Source organism: Polyodon spathula, chromosome 5 (genome assembly GCF_017654505.1).
Source record: "Polyodon spathula isolate WHYD16114869_AA chromosome 5, ASM1765450v1, whole genome shotgun sequence".
In the NCBI taxonomy this organism is placed as follows: Eukaryota; Metazoa; Chordata; class Actinopteri; order Acipenseriformes; family Polyodontidae; genus Polyodon; species Polyodon spathula.
The window spans coordinates 12,760,686-12,780,567 of NC_054538.1; the positions used below are offsets into that span (position 1 = coordinate 12,760,686).

The following is a 19,882-nucleotide window of genomic DNA, read 5'->3' on the forward strand; positions in this document are numbered from 1 at the left end:
ATCACAAGCACCCCCTACATACCGTGTGTAGGTGGTACTGCCGAAGGGGGGCACTGTGACCCGTCGGTACATTAATACTGTTCACTCCTATTCCACACCAACCATTAAACTTTTAAAATTATTTTAATTGAAACTATATTTTTGCATTTTTTTTTTTTAAATAACTGAACTTATTTTAGGTAGCAGTAGTTACTTGACAGAGACATTATGAATAACATATATGTGTATCTCCTTTCGTCTTTTAACGGACACTTCAATGAAAATGTAAAAAATTGGACACGACTTTTTAAACATGCAGTTAAAAAAAAAATAATAATAATAATTAAAAGTGAAATCATTGGAGGATGCGGGCATCGATCCCGCTACCTCTCGCATGCTAAGCGAGCGCTCTACCATTTGAGCTAATCCCCCGGACAACGCTCGCACTTCACTTGTTAAGATTGACAAACAAGCAAAACTTAGAAAATTAATCAACGTAAACCTTTGTAACGACATTGTAGCGTAACTGGAATTACCAATACATATTTATGTTATTCAAAGTATGCAGTGTATGTTTAAATTAAAGTATACTTTAAACTAAAGGGCGACGAAATTTAATATAACGAAAATATGACGATCTATTTAAAATGGTTGCCAACAGTGCCAGCAGTACCTCCCTATTCATGTCGTCGATTCACTCTCAGAGTTTACATATATATTTTCAATTGAACATATTCGATATTGTTGTATTAGATATACAATGAGACAGAAATAATGATAAAAACATAACAAAAACTAAAAAAATCCTTCGAGCCGGAGTCGAACCGGCGACCTAAGGATTACCATGTAGCCACTACAGTCCTCCGCTCTACCAACTGAGCTATCGAAGGCTTCGCAGAATCACTGGTGCAGAGTTTTGAAACGGAATTTGTTTTCAATATGTTGAACAAGCCACTTGCAGGAGTTTATTTCCTCCTGAATGTCTCCCGAGTGTGCTTAGAGAGAGTAATATAAAGGATACGTGCAAATCTGATAAAGATTTACTTAAATATTTAGCTAAATGTGAATTCTTTTTAGAGATGTTAGTTAAATAGTTCTCAAAATCCAGATATACTGTATTTGGGAACAGCTAAATCTTGATTCTCAAAATAATTATTTAATACCAAAATATATATTTATTTTTAAAATGAATATTTATTTTTGAAAAGTTTTTTCGTTTAAATGTTTGAAGTTGCTAAATATTTTAAGATGTATAAATTATATCTGAATGTACACATTAAAAATATATATACATATATATTTATTTTCACAACATTTATAAATCTGGGGAAGAAACACAAGAGTTAAGTTAAATCAGGGAAAAAATATAAAATTTAAGTAACACATGGCACCCCATAATCTGTGGAGTACCATAGGGTTCTGTATTAGGTCCTCTGCTCTTCCTAATCTAGCTTTTCCTAATTAATGATTCTGGTATAGTAAGCAAACCTGTTAAATTTGCAGACGACACAAAAATAGGAGGAGTGGCAAATACTGATGCAGCAGCAAAGTTTATTCAAAATGATCTAGACAGCATTCAGAACTGGGCAGACACATAGCAAATGACATTCAATAGAGAAAAGTGTAAGGTACTGCACGTAGGCAATATAAAATGTACATTATAAATACTGTATGGGAGATATCTATGAAAAAGACCTAGGAGTTTATGATGACTCAGAAATGTCCTCATCTAAACAATGTGGGGAAGCTATAAAAAAGGCCAACAAAATGCTCCAAAATATAGTGAAAAGTGTTGAGTTTAAATAAAGGGAAGTAATGTTAAAACTGTACAATGCACTAGTAAGACCTCATCTAGAATACTGTGTTCAGTTCTGGTCACCTCCCTACAAAAAGGATATTGCTGCTCTAGAAAGAGTGCAAAGAAGAGCAACCAGAATTATTCCATGTTTAAAAGGAATGTCATATGCAGACAGGCTAAAAGAACTGAATCTATTTATTCTTGAACAACGAAGACTACTCGGTGATCTGATCCAAGCATTCAAAATTCTAAAAGGTATCGACAATGTCGACCCAAGGAAATTTTTCGACCTGAAAAAAGAAACAAGGACTAGGGGTCACAAATTGAGATTAAAGGGGCATTCAGAAGAGAAAATAGGAGGCACTTATTTTTACAGAGAATTGTGGGAGTAGAACCAGCTCCCCAGTATTGTTGAAGCTGACACCATGGGATCCTTCAAGTTCAAGAAGCTGTTTCATGAGATTCTAGGATCAATAAGCTACTGACAACCAAATGAGCAAGATGGGCCGAATGGCCTCCTCTCATTTGTATACTTTCTTATGTTTGAAAACACAAGAATATATATATATATATATATATATATATATATATATATATATATATATATATACAATATACATACAGTGCCTTGCAAAATTATTCAGAGCCCTAACTAATTCTCTCATATTACTGAATCACAAATGGTACATTGAAATTTTGTTCTGTTCGATATTTTATTTTAAAACACTTAAACTCAAAATCAATTATTGTAAGGTGACATTGGTTTTATGTTGGGAAATATTTTTAAGAAAAATAAAAAAACTGAAATATCTTGCTTGCATAAGTATTCAACCCCCACACATTAATATTTGGTAGAGCCACCTTTCGCTGCAATAACAGCTTTAAATCTTTTGGGGTAAGTATGTACCAGCTTTGCACACAGTGTCGGAGTGATTTTGGCCCATTATTCTTGGCAGATTTGCTCCAGGTTGTTCAGGTTGACTGGGCAACGCTTGTGGACTGCAATTTTCAAATAGTGCCACAGATTCTCGATGGGATTGAGATCAGGACTTTGACTGGGCCACTGTAGGACATTCACCTTTTTGTTCTTGAGCCACTCCAATGTTGCTTTGGCCTTGTGCTTGGGATCATTGTCCTGCTGAAAGGTGAATTTCCTCCCAAGCTTCAGATTTTTAGCAGACTGAAGCAGGTTCTCTTGCAGTATTTTCCTGTATTTTGCTCCATCCATTCTTCCTTCATTTGTAACAAGATGCCCAGTCCCTGCTGATGAGAAGCATCCCCACAGTATGATGCTGCCTCCACCATACTTCACTGTAGGGATGGTGTGTCTTGAGGCATGGGCAGTGTTAGGTTTGAGCCACACATAGCGCTTTGAGTTTTGGCCAAAAAGCTCTATCTTGGTCTCATCTGACCACAAAACCTTTTCCCACATCGCAGCTGGGTCACTCATGTTTTCTGGCAAACTCCAGACGTGCTTTCAGATGGTACTTTTTGAGTAACGGCTTCTTTCTTGCCACCCTCCCATACAGCCCAGTGTTATGCAGAGCTCTTGATATGGTTGACTGGTGCACCATTACTCCACTCCCAGCCACTGAACTCTGTAGCTCCTTCAAAGTGATTGTTGGCCTCTCTGTGGATTCTCTCACAAGTCTCCTTCTTGAGTGAGCGCTGAGTTTTGAGGGACGGCCTTTTCTTGGCAGTGCCTGGGTGGTGTGATGCAGCTTCCACTTCCTGATTATTGATCCAACTGTGCTCACTGGGCTATCCAAACACTTGGATATTATTTTGTACCCTTTCCCTAATCTATGCATTTGTATTGCTCTCTAACTTCTGTAGAATGCTCTTTGGTCTTCATTTTCCTTCAGATTCACAACCTTACCAATGATCTTTCAACAATGGGTTTTTATCCAGAAAATGTTTTTCTTCGTTGCAAACTGGGAGCTTCCACAGCATAGGGGTTGAATACTTATGCAAGCAAGATACTTCAGTTTTTTATTTTTCTTAAAAATATTTCCCAACATAAAACCAATGTCACCTTACAATAATTGATTCTGAGTTTCAGTGTTTAAAAATAAAATATCAAACAGAACGAAATTTCAATGTACCATTTGTAATTCGGTAATATGAGAGAATTGGTCAGGGGTCTGAATACTTATATATATATACATATACACACACACACACTTCTCTCGATCTTGAAAGTGGAAAGCATATTTTTATAACCTACCCTCGTATTTATTTTCTATTTTCTTTATAGTTATTTTGATATACTTGCATAATCAAAATAAAATAATCATAAACATAATTTTGTAAGAAATATTAAATTTGTGAAGGATTAAAACCCAAGTTTTATATTTAAATATTAATCACATAATGGAGGCATCGTCTTGTCTATTAAGAAAGTAACTAATGTTTGTATATTACTAACATAGTGGGGTGTTGCCTAGGATATGGAGGTATTAATGTTAAATAATATATCTTCATAAATATGCACAACACTCCTTCGTCTTGACCTGTTTTTTTGCCAAAATGTTTTTCTTCAATAGGTGTTGTAAATAATTACCACTGAAATTACAAACATTGAAAATCAAAACATATATACGAGACTTTGCTTTTTTTTTTTTTTAGAAATGTGATTTCTTACTCCTACCTCTTAACACCTGGTCATTGAACACACCTGACAGGACAACCTAAAGAGCTCCTATTGTATTAAACAAAGCACCTCTGACATTAAGGTTGGTACACATTTACTTTATACTGAAGCAAATGTAAAAAAAAAAAAAGTGAAATGTAACAAATAAATTAACAAATAAATCAATGTTGAAATAAATAATGTCACCTGCATGTTTTAGCCCAGGAAGCAATACAACAAAAGTATTGTTTACAAATGGTATTTTCATGAATTACCCCCCCACACGGGAAGTTCTTTATACAATGAACTACATGTTTGTTTCATGTGAGTATTAGGGACATTTTTATCTTATTTTATCAGAGAACAAATTTTAACTGGGATAATGATCAGTTGGGAAAATAAATACATGAATAATACTCACCATAAACTGCCAGAAAAATGTCAATATACATCACAGGTGAAGAGGAAAATTATATTCTGTATGATACATGTGCACCTTATATATATATATATATATATATATATATATATATATATATATATATATATATATATAATTGATACACAAGGTGCCTTTGAGACTGTAGCAAGCAGTGATTGATTGCATCAGCTGCAGCTGGCCCTTTGGGCTTGTAAACAACAGTGTTCCCCCATCCCCAGGACACCAACTTTGATAACTCTGAGACCGTCTGCGTTCTGATTCTATCTTGTGCTGTGATAACGGAGGATTGCCTGAGACAGGAGAGAAGTTACACCACAGTCGACACCCCATCAGATCAAAGGATTTACATCCTGGCCCCAGGAAAGAACTGTCCAGGACAATTGGTTCTGATAGGCTTCAGCACAGCTCAAACCACATGTAATGAACAAAAGGCCTTATCACAAACTTCTGTGACATTCCAACTAGAGACACACCCTCTCTTGTAAACACACTGTATAAAATCTAATGTAACCCTTCTTTCTACAACAGTCTCTTGTGGACTCTTCCCTTGTATTATAAAATAACTAGAGTTGATAATAAACCTGAATCCTGAGTCTTCGGATAGCGGAGAATAAATCCACTACACAGGAATAATAACTTATTATCAGTCACAAAAAATAAAACAAGCATTCAAATACTTTATTTTTCCAGAAATACACAACAAAAAAAAGTTGTTTGCCAGCAACCATTCAGGTCATTTATTATAAGGTCAGCATTTTTACAATACCACAACATTACCAGGGAAGTAAAGATTCAAAATGTAGCTAAAACAATTGCAAGTGCACATTGGGCATGTTTCTCAATGGGCTCACAATTCTCACATTTTAATTATCTTGCGCAGTACAGATGAGTAGTTGTGAGCTGTAGGCAGATGTGACATCACTGTTAATGATCATAGCCAAAAACATGGATAACTTCGTGGTCACTTTGTAGGGTAAAGGTAGAATCTTATCAAGGCACACGTTGACTATTCAGATGTAATCAGTGAAAGGTTTCACGTTTTATGCAAATATGTGTAAAATAAATTTGGCACTATTGGTTGGCAATGACAACTCTTATACCTTGCCGCACAACGGTATGTATTAAAAATTACCTTTAAAGCTTTCAAACTAACCATAATCTTTGAACACTATGGAAAAGCAATGTATACAGTGAGGTTTCATGCATGCATTTCTTCCTTTTTTTTTTTTTTTTAACTTGCATTTAGCAACAGTGTGCAGACTTTACATTAAAAAAAAGAAACAAACCAAAAAAAACTTCCCTTGCACAGTAGTGTTAACAGGGTTCGAAAAATACAGTAAAATAATACTTACAAGTCCTGTTACAATGATGTATCTGGTATTCTCCATAGGACCCCAAAACAATAGATAAAACAACAAGTCCCAAAGCTACAACCAACACAATAGAAATGTGATGTCGAGTTTGTAGATTATGTTCTCTACAAATCAGCAAGTGGTTACAATTCATAAAAGAAAGACTAGCATAAATCAAAGTTGGCTGTAAACCTTTGCCCTCACAATCCTAGTTTAATTTATGGAATTTAAAACCATGTCTTGTGGAATATATACATTTATATATATATATATATATATATATATATATATATATATATATATATATATATATATATATATATATATATATAATGAACAAAATTGTTGGTAACCTCTTAAACCGTATTTCCATTTGGCAAGTTATCATAAATATGTAACACTGTTTGAAACATTTATAAAACCTGGAAAAAAGGTACATCTATAAACCCCATAATGAACAAAAACAAAAGTAGAAAAGGAATCTGATACAAAATTTCATGCAGCTTGACAAGTCTTTAAATGTATAAGCGCCAGCTTCTTTTGTAAAACCCTTCTTCCATGTCACCATTAAAAAGCACGGGTGGTATTGTCCTAGATCACAAGAACAAAACTGATTTAGTCCCAGCGTGAAACAAGTCTTACAGCCTAGACAGCACTGAAAATGCCCAGTTTTTAACAGCAATGGTCGTGTTTTGAAGGTAAGTCCAGGTGGACATAGACCAGAATCCCAAATGATCCTGCACACAGGGCCAAGATACTTCTCCTCTGCAAAATGGAGAAAAAAAAAGACCATTGTTCACTTCTATCTCTATTACATCATCATTTGTTTGATATTCTGTGCAGTGTCTAAAACACACCTATTTCTTAGTAATATAAAATGTGTGGAGGGAGTAAAAATAAAAATGGGGGAGCTGTTGTTTATTTTGATATATAGCAATGTTATAGTTACAGAATTATAGAAATAAACTTTGATTTACACCAACACCGTGTAAAGGATCTTAAGCTTGATGGTAGATGGGAAAATAAGAAGTTGACCCACCTCCCAGGACTTAAGTTCAAACCCCACTTCATCCTTTAACACTTACTTGCAAGAATTTACAAACTGCTGCCACCCTTGTTCCAGCAATGTTTTCACATACACCACAGCAGGCTGTAGATAATTCTGATGAATAGATAGAAGCAATTCCTTCAGATATTCAATCAACTGGACCACACCATCTGGGATACTGGAGTGGAGCTGGACAACAAATTGGAAAACACATTTAGAATGCATTAAGTCATTTTAGCACTTGCTGTTATACTGCAGCTCAGTACTAAGCCACTGAAATGACATTAACAGTGCAGGCATAAAGAAAACAATAAGCACAGTCACAGGATTATACATACAATCATACAACAACCGGGCACTGCTCTGCCATTGTTTTCTATGGAGGTCATAGAAAACAATGGCATCTTATTCGTCAATAATGGAACAGCAAACAAAGCCCGTACTGCATGCAGGAAATAAAAATGTGCATTATAAATATCATATTGAGGATACTGAAATTGAAGAAGGAATCTATGAAAAAGACCTAGGAGTTTTTGTTGACTCAGAAATGTCTTCATCTAGACAATGCTGGGAAGCTATAAAAAAGGCCAACAAGATGCTCGGATATATTGTGAAAAGTGTTGAATTAAAATCAAGGGAAGTAATATTAAAACTGTACAATGCATTAGTAAGACCTCATCTTGAATATTGTGTTCAGTTCTGGTCACCTCACTACAAAAAAGATATTGTTGCTCTAGAAAGAGTTCAAAGAAGAGCAACCAGAATTTTTCCAGGCTTAAAAAGGCATGTCATATGCAGACAGGCTAAAAGAACTGAATCTATTCAGTCTTGAACAAAGAAGACTACGCGGCGACCTAATTCAAGCATTCAAAATGGTATTGACAATGTCGACCCAAGGGACTTTCAGACCTGAAAAAAGAAACAAGGACCAGGGGTCACAAATGGAGATTAGACAAAGGGGCATTCAGAACAGAAAATAGGAGGCACTTTTTTACACAGAGAATCGTGAGGGTCTGGAATCAACTCCCCAGTAATGCTGTTGAAGCTAACACCCTGGGATCCTTCAAGAAGCTGCTTGATGAGATTCTGGGATCAATAAGGTACTAACAACCAAACGAGCAAGATGGGCCGAATGGCCTCCTCTCGTTTGTAAACTATGTTCTTAATAATAAATGAACGTTGCTGAAGATTGATCATGGTGGAAAAACAGTTAGGGCGGATACGTGACATATTACTGTATGTACTCGTAAATGAAGAAAAAAATAGCAAATATATTAAATGATTACTTTTCACAAGTTTTTACAAAGGAAGATATGGACAACATGCCCCACATATCCAGTTCCTATCCAGTTTTAAATAACTTTAGCATAACCGAGGCAGAAGTGTTAAAGGGACTAGGAGCTCTAAAATAAACAAATCCCCTGGGCCGGATGAGATCCTTCCTCCCAGTAGTACTCAAAGAAATGAAAGAAGTAATTTACAAACCGCTAACCAAGATCATGCAGCAGTCTCTTGACACAGGGGTGGTACCGACAGACTGGAAAATTGCAAATGTAATACCGATCCACAAAAAGGGAAACAAAACTGAACCAGGTAACTACAGACCAGTAAGCCCAACTTCTATTATATGCAAACTTATGGAAACTATAATAAGATCCAAAATGGAAAATTACCTATATGGTAACAGGGTCCTGGGAGACAGTCAACATGGTTTTAGGAAAGGGAGATCGTGTCTAACTAACTTGCTTGATTTTTTTGAGGATGCAACATCGATAATGGATAATTGAAAAGCATATGACATGGTTTATTTAGATTTCCAGAAAGCTTTTGACAAAGTCCCGCACAAAAGATTAATTCTCAAACTGAACGCAGTTGGGATTCAAGGAAACACATGTACATGGATTAGGGAGTGGTTAACATGTAGAAAACAGAAAGTACTGATTAGAGGAAAAACCTCAGAATGGAGTGTGGTAACCAGTGGTGTACCACAGGGATCAGTATTAGGTCCTCTGCTATTCCTAATCTACATTAATGATTTAGATTCTGGTACAGTAAGCAAACTTGTTAAATTTGCAGACGACACAAAAGTAGGAGGAGTGGCAAACACTGTTGCAGCAGCAAAGGTCATTCAAAATGATCTAGACAAGATTCAGAACTGGGCAGACACATGGCAAATGACATTTAATAGAGAAAAGTGTAAGGTACTGCACGCAGGAAATAAAAATGTACATTATAAATATCATATGGGAGATAATGAAATTGGAGAAGGAATCTATGAAAAAGACCTAGGAGTTTTTGTTGACTCAAATGTCTTCATCTAGACAATGTGGGGAAGCTATAAAAAAGGCCAACAAGATGCTCGGATACATTGTGAAAAGTGTTGAATTTAAATCAAGGGAAGTAATGTTAAAACTGTACAATGCACTAGTAAGACCTCATCTTGAATATTGTGTGCAGTTCTGGTCACCTCGCTATCAAAAAAGATATTGCTGCTCCAGAAAGAGTGCAAAGAAGAGCGACCAGAATTATTCCGGGCTTAAAAGGCATGTAATATGCAGACAGGCTAAAAGAATTGAATCTGTTCAGTCTTGAACAAAGAAGACTACGTGGCGACCTGATTCAAGCATTCAAAATTCTAAAAGGTATTGACAATGTCGACCCAAGGGACTTTTTCAGCCTGAAAAAAGAAACAAGGACCAGGGGTCGCAAATGGAGATTAGACAAAGGGGCATTCAGAACAGAAAATAGGAGGCACTTTTTTACACAGAGAATTGTGAGGATCTGGAATCAACTCCCCAGTAATGTTGCTGAAGCTGACACCCTGGGATCCTTCAAGAAGCTGCTTGATGAGCTTTTGGGATCAATAAGCTACTAACAACCAAACGAGCAAGATGGGCCGAATGGCCTCCTCTCGTTTGTAAACTTTATGTTCTTATGTACACTTGTATAAGTGTCTCAAGCTTTATTCAGTCAGTAGTTCTGTTAATTCATAAATTGGCACAGTAATGCAATTATCTTATCTATGTATCACACTAAGTTGTTGGATAAGCAGCTTTCTAGATATGTATAACTCAAAAGTGTGATATACATTCAAGGTCTCTACTACATCCCTGTCACCATGCATTCCTAGTTGGGTATAATAAATGGTTAAGCCAACAGCAATAATGGAAACGCCTTGTTTGTCCAGTCTTACCTAGTAGATATTGCTTTTCTGCAACAGTGTTTGAGTCACCAACTGAATTACCTGGCTAGCAATTTTAGTCTTCAGAAGTTATTTCTTGAATCTTTAAAACTCAGGTCATTTGACCGATCGATTTTAAAACCACTAATTTTCTTTCAACATGTATAAAAACAATAATAAAGCGCTTACCCATTCAATAAGCCTGGGTGTGTTGTCTTTGACCCATGAATACTTTTCTCCAAGGTATCCCACTGCCAGGGTTGTCTTTTCTAAAGCCATTTCCAAAACAGGTCCCATTTTATTTACCATCTCAGAGTAGTAATATGGTGCATTAGTTTCTATCCAACTAAAAAGTATAGAAAAAATGGTTCAGACATTTCTGAACAATTCTGATTTATTGAAAAGATGTTGACTCTTAAAACATATAAAACACAGGTCTTGACTTACTAGTTACTTCATTTATGTCCCAGACCTGTTTAACTACAGAACGTTGTCCATTCACAATACTTTGTAGAGTCATTGTTCTGCTGCTAAAATCCTGACAGTGCACTCCCTGAGCTTGAGGTATGCTATATGCAACTGGATTTGCCTGTGACAGGAGGAATGAAAATCTAGAATTTTTTATTTTTATTTTATTTTTTTTAATTCAAAGGAGTAATTTTTCCTGTGTATTTAGAAGAGGAGATGATACAGGAAATAGGGAACTGAAGTTTATTCTAGCTGTTTTGAACAACGATAAGTCTTGCCAAAAGCATTCAAGAAAGGATGTTTACATAGAAATCAGACAATCACTGCTCGTCATTTAATGCAAATATCCCATAAATCCTACATATTTCTAGAAACAGACAGACATACTGCTGACCTGTAACCTTTGTAAGAATAAACAGACATTTTATTCCAAGCCTGTTGTGAGACGGACATCATTCCAGACTGGTGAAGGACATGTGCAACAGATGAGGCTTCAATTAAAAATATACAAAAACAAACAGTTACACCTTCATTAATGATAAACAATGTGGCATCAAGTAATGAACATATAGAAAATAAAGTGTACTATAAACATCAAAAGGAATAGAAGCTCTATGTCAGTCACTTATATTACTCAACTGAAAATGGTTTTCTTTAGAATACTCCCACTATACTGTGTAGAACTTGAAACACCACAGCACAAGAAAGATGATGACTTACTAATTGAATTTGCTGTAAACGGAATTACATTCCAACAGGATCTGTGAACAATGTGTGTACCTATGCTATGAAAATGTCATCTTTATTATTATAATTATAGGATGAAGCTCCTAGAAGGATGGCACATTGTGAATCTGGTTTGACATTTGGTGCTACGGAAAACAGATCTCAACTTTACACATCTATAAAAAAGTTAACTTAATAACTAATTTCATTAATTTTAGACATGTGACATTACAGAAATGTGATCTGTAGGACAAACCTTTAAAGGATCCATTTGCTCGGATGTCATACATGACAAATCCAGCAGCAAACACTAGTGCTACCAACACCAGACGAGACCACGGGAAGCCTTGTCCTTTCATCTTTACCTGGAGTTGCTGGAAAAGGAAGCAACAGTCAGTGAGTCAGTGGAAGAATCAGATTTCTCAAAGCAACAAAGTAATACTAATTTAATGAAATAAAATGACTTCAGTAAACTAAAATATACAACAGCAATGTTAGTTTTCATTCCAGAAATAACAGCAACCAAGCAAACACAGTTTACATTTCAAAATAAGCTAACAATTAGTTTTTTTTTTTTATTTTAAAATACCTTCCCATAACACCTTTTAGTTTATTTATTATTTGTTACGAAATCTAATGGCAGATCTAGAGAATTCTTACATTGCAGACATCGTTGCAGGCTTTAACCTCCTGTGAGCTGGCAGCAGATGTACTCATTTCATCATTAGTAACTTTGAAAGACTGCACCGTTTCTGGCAGAGATCTGCAAACCTGAAATTCAAAAAATCCATAGGAGGTACTCAGGATTACACAATTGAAGTGCTAAATTATATGATGCCTTTGTTCAATGCTCTTAACTTTTATTAAAAATAAAACAAATACAAAATCATGCTTTAAAGTTTCTTATAAAACATGAAGTTTCGTGTTCCTAAAAGAAAGGTGTACATTTACTAGGACACTAAAAGCCTTCTTTTCAAGTCACATTAAATCTTAGTCTTTTAAAATCACTAGTAATATTCCTAAAACTCCAGGAAGAGATTTAGAGAAAGTTAAGTTTAACCAAAAATGCACATGCCATTTCGTTTATGGATAACATACCTTTCCTGATTGACAATTCCATGAGTCCAAAAGATGATTCAGTAGAAGACTTGCAAAAAAAAAAAAAAGTCAGATTAGAAACACAGGACTTATCTAAACAAGTATACTTATTAGTCAGCTCATTAACAAAACAGAATACATTTGCCAGGTTCCATGCTGAATGCCACCCCCCCTACACATACATTTTTTTTTTTTTTTACCTTGATTGTGAAAGGTGTTTGGTGTACAACTGCCTCCAAACACTAAAACTGTGAGGATCCCGAGTCAAACACTCAGTCAAACTGTTCAGGAGCTACAAATGAACAAGAAACAATCTGTAAGTGCAGTCAGTAGCTTGGCTTTAATTAACCGCTTGACTAGTATCTTTGACGGCTATGAACATGCTTTCCTCTTGCTTCAGTGGCCTGTCATTGGGAGTACCTTTTGAGATTTTGGTATTTCTGGTATAGATTATTGAAGGAATAGGAGCACAATAAAAGAACAAATGTTCTTGTATTGATGGTGTGCTATAGACGCAAGTAAATATACAGAATGTTGTAAGAAGTCAAGCACTCGCCAGGTATCTGATGTTAAGCTTATATATTTATTATGAAAAAACAATGATGCACATTCACGCATAACGTTCATTGTTTTTTTCATAATTATGTTATAATAAATAAGCTTAACAGCAAATACCTGGCGAGTGCTTGACATTTTATGATATTTGGTATAGATGATTCCAATGGAAGGGGGCTGAGCAGGGTGCTAGACAGTATTGTAAAATACTGGGTACCTTATTTTACCTTGGGTACCTTTTGTACATATGTAATCATGTGTGGTCAACCAATTTCTAGCACTATGGAAGTGATAGCTAAAGCAGTCTGCCCATGATTTAGGGCATATTGCATGAATTAAATAATCGACTTTTTTCACATCAATACGGTATGCTCCATCACGATGTACAAGCTTCTTAAACAGACAAGTACTGTAAATGTCTTACCTGTGTGGTTATATAACCATATCATTCTAACAATAAGTCAGTTCTTGATTTTGATTTAGTACAGTAACCTTTATTGTTTCCTTGCCCCCAGCTCTAACCTCTTTCTTCATGTCATCAGGGCAGTTATGGGTTGCTCTGGACAGGAAGGATGGGAAGTATGTGTGCAAGGTAGATTCAGGTTTAGCTCCAAAAGCCAGCACCTTCAACCTCGGGTACAGCAGTCTAAGCTGCTCCTGCAGACTAACAACAAAGGGCACTTCAATTCAGGATTCCAGAATAGCACCGAGGCAAGCTAGTTATACTTCACTACACCTTGTCCAGTCAGAAAACAAATGTGACTAGGTGCTTGTAATTTATTTCAATAAAAATAAAAAGTGCATACCCATGTTTGTTAAAGTATAAGTGTACTAACAAGCTATGCTTTAAATATTTTATGGCTTCAGAAATATTACTAGAATTTCTTATATAGTACGTAAATATTTCCTTTTGATATTGCAATGGCAATTGATAGTACAGATTGTTTCTGGATGACTGTTTCAAGATCTTTGAAAGAGTACCCCTTTGCCTTTACTCAACTGCAACTGGCAGAGCAGGTAATCGTAATGTATCCTGGGCACTTTTAATATTCTTACCTGGGAGACAGGGCGTTTTTGGGCATAAAGGCAAAGTCCAGCAGAGGGAAAAAGTCCTTTGGTCCCATAATTCCAAAGCCTTTGGATAGATTAGCGTGCATCCTAGCATAGAAAAACCAAACATGTGATGTCTTAGCTGGCAGAGAAGCAAAGGTTTCTATTTTCGTTGAGCACATCCCTGTGCGAGATGTCAACATTTAAACTACCTCCACACAAACTGCTTCATTCCTCAAGTTGCGTGTAGATGAAGTGAATTTTTAAGAGTTAGGGATTCAGAATAGCATAATGGAGTCATTGTCATGCCACAGGTCTCGCATGCAAAGCACTGTTCTCTTCAGAGCTGTCAGAATGATATGATGTATGCTCAGCCAGCCGAGATTCACTGCAGAATCAGTGGAGAGAGACTTGGAAAAGCTGAAGTTGAGTGACAAGGCTACAAAACATGTTTTCATCAAATGGTATCAGAATATTCTGACCTCACTGAACTAGACACAAAACTGCTTCATAAAAAGCATAGCTGGATAATTGTTATTTTATAAGGTATTTCCACATTCCAAGTATTTTTGAAATTGTTTACAAAAGAAATGAAAAATCCCAAACTATTTAAGTATTTGTCTTTCACCTTGGATAGACTATATATTTTTGTGTTGATTTTTCAATAAAACAGCTGTGTACCATGGTTTATATATAATATGCCATAACCCAAATGAAAATATCACCTTTATTTTACGAGTTAGCCTTGGCCCCGTCACCTTGATATTTTCAGTTGGGCCATGGCATTAGATTTATACAAAACTTCCATCGAGTTGCTTTATGTATTTATTTTTATTAATTGGCCTGGGTTGGGAGGGATTAGGTTGGCAGGGGAATCCACTGTGGCTGAAATGGCGCCTGCGAGTCTGCACTGGAACCATTCATATCTGTGTTGTCCTCTGGCACTATAGGTCTGGTGGCTTCGCTGTGGATCTGCGGTGAACCGGGGCCCTATTTTTGTTTGTTTTTTGACCCGTAAGTTTCCCCTCTTTGGGTAAAATAAAAATTTTTTGACTATTAATATTATATATATTTTTTTTTTCTTATACACATTGTATAAATATCACATTTTCACCATTTTTTGGCTAACCATTTTAGAAATCAGTATGGCATTAAAACAAATTAGATTACACATTGTATAAATATCACAGTTGTCACGATTAATTTTTGATCAGTTAAAATCGATAGGCATTAGTCGATTAAATAAAATCAGTAGATTAATCTGTCCACATTTTTAATAAAGAGGTAACAATCTTAGTGGCTGTCCTGCATAGCAATACTTAAATCATTCAGTTCTTGCTCATGGTGATGTACTGGATCCCTACGCTTATGCTTATCCATTTGTCAAACATGTTTTTAACACGCCTATCAACGAACGTTCACTGAAACTGCGATCACAAAAAACACGATGATAGATCATCGGTCACGCAAGGTAGAATGGAAAAGACATGACTGTGTTTTCTGTCGTCTCATAATAATAAAACACATAACTGTCGACTGGCCTTCGGTAGCCTATTGGAAATTATTAAAGTTAAGCAAACCTTCAATCGCTCATATGAGTCTCCGGTGGTGTCTAGGGAATACCGCGCCGCAACGCTCCTATATTTTAGGTCACCGGGGAGTGGAAACCTTTAAGGTGGTCGTTTATTTTTTACATGTTTTACATAAGGTTCCCCTTCAATTGAATGACAACCATCACCGAACGGGAAGAGCCCTCTCTGACCACCAATCACCGAGACAATAACTCTCGCGAGGACGGGTTAAGAGGGCTAGTCCAATTGACTAGATCTGGTTTTGACCCTTCTTTTGAGATTGGCAAGCAGCCATTACTCTCTTCTACTACCTCGTGTAGTTCTATCTAATGTGTTTGGAGCTGTTGTTGTGCTGTATAGGACCCCACGGGCTCGTGGAGTCGTTTTCAAGCGTGGTTCTCCCACCGACTTCAGGCTTGAGACAGAGCCTACCAAGCCCAGATTGACTTGGCACCGGTGTGACCATCTTCGTGGTCATTTACAGCCCGACACTGACCATGCTCACCATTGGCACCAATTGACTCTGCACCGACAGCGCTCTATGACACCGACCCCGATTGACCCCGCGCTGGTGTGACCATCTTCAGCCCGGCACCGACCATGCTCCCCATCGGCACCTATTGACACGGTACCGACTGCTAGACACCGATCGCGGTTCCTCCCGGCACCGAGCGCAGCAGCACCGGCTACGCACACGCCATGTCAGTGCGTTCAACTGGGTCCTCAGCTGGGCTCGCGTCGTCGTGGCCAGATGCGTGGAGTGCGTACAGTCACGCAAGTTGACCCAGAGGCACCAAAAGTTGTCACGCTGGTCCGTGCCTCTGCGACGGGTCCTGTCCGCTCGTGACAGGACGCGGTCTCGATCCCGGGCTGTCTCAGGTTCTGACTGCTCTCAGTACAGAAAGTTCTCTAAAAGAACTAAAAACGCAGGAGAGCAGCCCTATCCCCAACGGAGTCTCTTTCCCTGAGTCATGGGAGAATGAGGTCCGTGGTCCAGGGTCTTCTGCAGAGGTCCTCTAATTTTGCGTGCTGCCATTTGGCCTCTTGCTGGCGCCATGCACATTTTCAAAGTGCATGGATGCAGCACTGGCTACACTCATGCTGCAGGGTATTCGGATCCTGAACTATATGGACAATTGGCTAGTTTGCGCGCATTCAAAAACACGCGCAGAGGCACACACAAAACAGGTTATAGATCATGTGACGAAGTTAAGGCTCTCGATACATTAACAGAAGAGCAGCTTCATACCATCTAAGTCCACAGTGTTCCAGGGGTTCAAACTGAACTCTGTGAGCATTCTTGACTCACTGTCGGAAGACAGGATTCGGTCGTTAGAAGTCACACTCTCCTTATTCAGAGGGGATGATCTTCTACAGGTCAAAAGATATCAAAAGTTGTTTGGGCTGATGGCAGCCGCTTTGAGAATCCTTCCAATAGGGCTGCTGAGAATGCCCCCCGCTTCAAGCCTGGGTAAACACGCTAAAGGTGCACCCAGTCCGAGATCGGTAACAGTTGGTGTGAGTGTCCAGACAATGCTGAAAAACACTGGAGTGGTGGCTCCATCCCGGCAATCTGCGCCTTGGAGGTCCCCTCACAGAAGGGAAGTGGTCACGACAGACGCCTCCAGCCTGGGCTGGGGAGCGGTCTGGAATGGGAGAGTAGTAAGAGGTCAGTGGAAGGGACATTGGAGTTATCTCATTTTTGCCAGCAGTTAGCGGACAAACATGTGCTGGTGTGGATGGACAATACTACAGTGGTAGCCTACATAAACCACCAAGGCGGCTTGCGCTAGCCGGTCCTTCACCACGCAGCGCACCGACTCCTGTCCTGGACACACAGAAACCTGCGTTCCATCAGGGCGGTTCACCTCCTGCGCACTCTAGTAGGGTACTACTTTTCAACAACCAGGGTTCACCCTAGATCTTACCATGAACCCAGAATGCTCAGGAAGTGGGTAAAACTCAAGGTACCGCAGTTTGTCGTCTTGACGCGGGACCCAAGTACCTTCACCCCAAACAAAAATTCTCGGGAATGCATGCAGTCTTGCTTTCACCGAAGTACGTGACAGGTGAGCTCTGTAACATACCGAAAGGACCCTTTACTATATCGTCTTTGTGTTTCTTTTTAGGTCGGGTAAACGTTTTCCACCATAGAAGGTAATGTTAATTGGTTGGTTCTTTTGGAAACTTTCAGACCTGCCCCGCACGAGTTAGAGGAGGACCGTAGACAGCACATGCTTTGCCCGGTTTGGGCTCTGCGCTGTTACCTGGATAGGACAGCTGTTCTGGAGACAGTCCATCCAGCTGTTTGTCTGCTATGGGTCCCTCTCTAGAGGTCAGGTCCTATCGAAGCAACGTTTAGTGCACTGGGTGGCAGATGCATATACGGCACCACATACTTGGCTGCCTGGGGGATGCCCCCTGTGATGCCGTTAAGATGACCCCTTGTTCGTTGAACCCGAAAGGATACCGCAAGGACCTGCGCATACGTCACGAACATGTACCTGTCCCTCAGCCTGTAAACGCCAAGAGGCGGTACTACACACGTTTGGTTCACTCCCTGGGAGAGACCCCAAGATCACCACACAACGTCCGCCGTACCGGAGACCGCAGTACATCCCGATCCACGTACAGATCGTGCGTTAGCGCGGCATGACGGCACTCCGGACAATATATCCAGACACCACATAAGATCCTATGGTGCTGTCAATGTAATCTCACTGTCTTTGGACGGGTCATAGTACCGTACTGTAGTCGGTATTTGTACAAATAAATTGTCTCTGCACATCTTACTGCAGTAATTTAGTGCACTTCTGATCCTTGCCATTAATAGTCCATAATATTGGTATTAGGATGCCGTACGTAGTGCGACCCACAGGTTAAGAAGTCAAATGTACAACAATCTACGCCTCGTTCTTGAGGGGGTTGAGTGTCACTCTAGCTATAGGACTTGACGACTTGCTGACTCTTGCAGTAAGATGAATAGGTTAGCGAATGTTTTGTTATTCCGCTACACAAGGAGGCCACTGCCTAGCGGATCCTCGCTCAGCTATCCGCACTGCAGCGCTATGGCGACCCAAAGGTTAACTTTATGATCCCTATCGAAAAACTTTTGGTTAGAGTGTAGATTGATCACTCATTGTTCTGAAACTTCGCGACAGGTTTTTTGGAAGTGCGCCACTCTCACGCTCAGGTAATGGTTGTCACATTCCTTCAGAGAACAAGGGTTATGTAATAACCCAAGTTTATTGCTTCAGGTCATGCAGTCATTCAGTTAGACATCGTCTCCACCCGCAGCAACGAGTTGGCAAATGGCAAAAATTTCAATGCATATATCATGAGAATGTGCGATTCCATGACATAGCTGCGTGGCCATAGAGGTTCGGAGGAGATTTTTTCATCAATTTCAGTTTCTGAAAGGGATAGCATTGGACTGTTGGAGAAAGAAATGCAAAAAATTACCTCCCTGCTTGAAAACGTCTTACTGTTGTTGGATGGGGAAAATGTTTATTTGATGGTGATGATTGGGACTAAGTTTTAGTTAAGCAAGATCGTTTAATAATAGTTACAAATGAATAGCAGAGATGCTGAACAGACAAGCTGCCATCTCTCGGTTGGGTAGTTTCTCTGGAAAGTTCCCAGCGCCCCGAATACAGAAACGTAGATTCGCTCTCTAAAACAGAAGGATGTCACTGCCTGTTCTGTGAAATATCATTTGGATGCAATGATATATTCGGACGCAATACCGGATTCCATAAAATGTTCATGCCAGATGTACCCACATGAAACCCTCTGGAAACCAATCTGGACTATCACTCCAACTTGGACCATTTTTTTTTTTTTTTTTTTTTTTTTAACCCTTTCAAATAAATAAAAACTACTCATGTTTACATACACTAAATGTCTGGTATAATGTTTAAAATGTTTAGGATTAGACAATGATTATTTAAAACTGGAGGATATTCCGCCCACAAAATAGAAA

The 19,882-nt window shown here is 38.4% G+C and overlaps 1 protein-coding gene and 2 non-coding genes across 4 annotated transcripts; all 3 read right to left on the reverse strand.

Moving 5' to 3' along the window:
• Positions 1-338: 338 nt before the first annotated feature.
• trnaa-agc lies at positions 339-411 on the reverse strand. The gene has a single exon. It is a non-coding gene; the product is annotated as a tRNA-Ala (tRNA).
• Positions 412-783: 372 nt separating this feature from the next.
• trnay-gua lies at positions 784-869 on the reverse strand. The gene is given in 2 exon segments: positions 784-819; positions 833-869. It is a non-coding gene; the product is annotated as a tRNA-Tyr (tRNA).
• Positions 870-5,561: 4,692 nt separating this feature from the next.
• On the reverse strand, positions 5,562-14,631 carry LOC121315577 (transmembrane protein 214-A-like). 2 transcript variants are annotated; one of them, XM_041249788.1, is made up of 10 exons: positions 14,336-14,631; positions 13,802-13,943; positions 12,925-13,016; positions 12,725-12,773; positions 12,287-12,397; positions 11,883-12,000; positions 11,295-11,391; positions 10,622-10,778; positions 7,289-7,440; positions 5,562-6,965 (listed from the first exon to the last, which is right to left on the reverse strand). In XM_041249788.1, the coding sequence occupies exons 1-10, from the start codon at positions 14,530-14,532 to the stop codon at positions 6,842-6,844; spliced, it is 1,239 nt and encodes a 412-aa protein (XP_041105722.1). In that variant the 5' UTR covers positions 14,533-14,631; the 3' UTR covers positions 5,562-6,841. The 2 variants fall into 2 exon arrangements, with proteins under 2 accessions (XP_041105722.1, XP_041105721.1); XM_041249787.1 differs by having other exon boundaries at positions 5,562-6,968.
• Between the last annotated feature and the right edge of the window lie 5,251 nt (positions 14,632-19,882).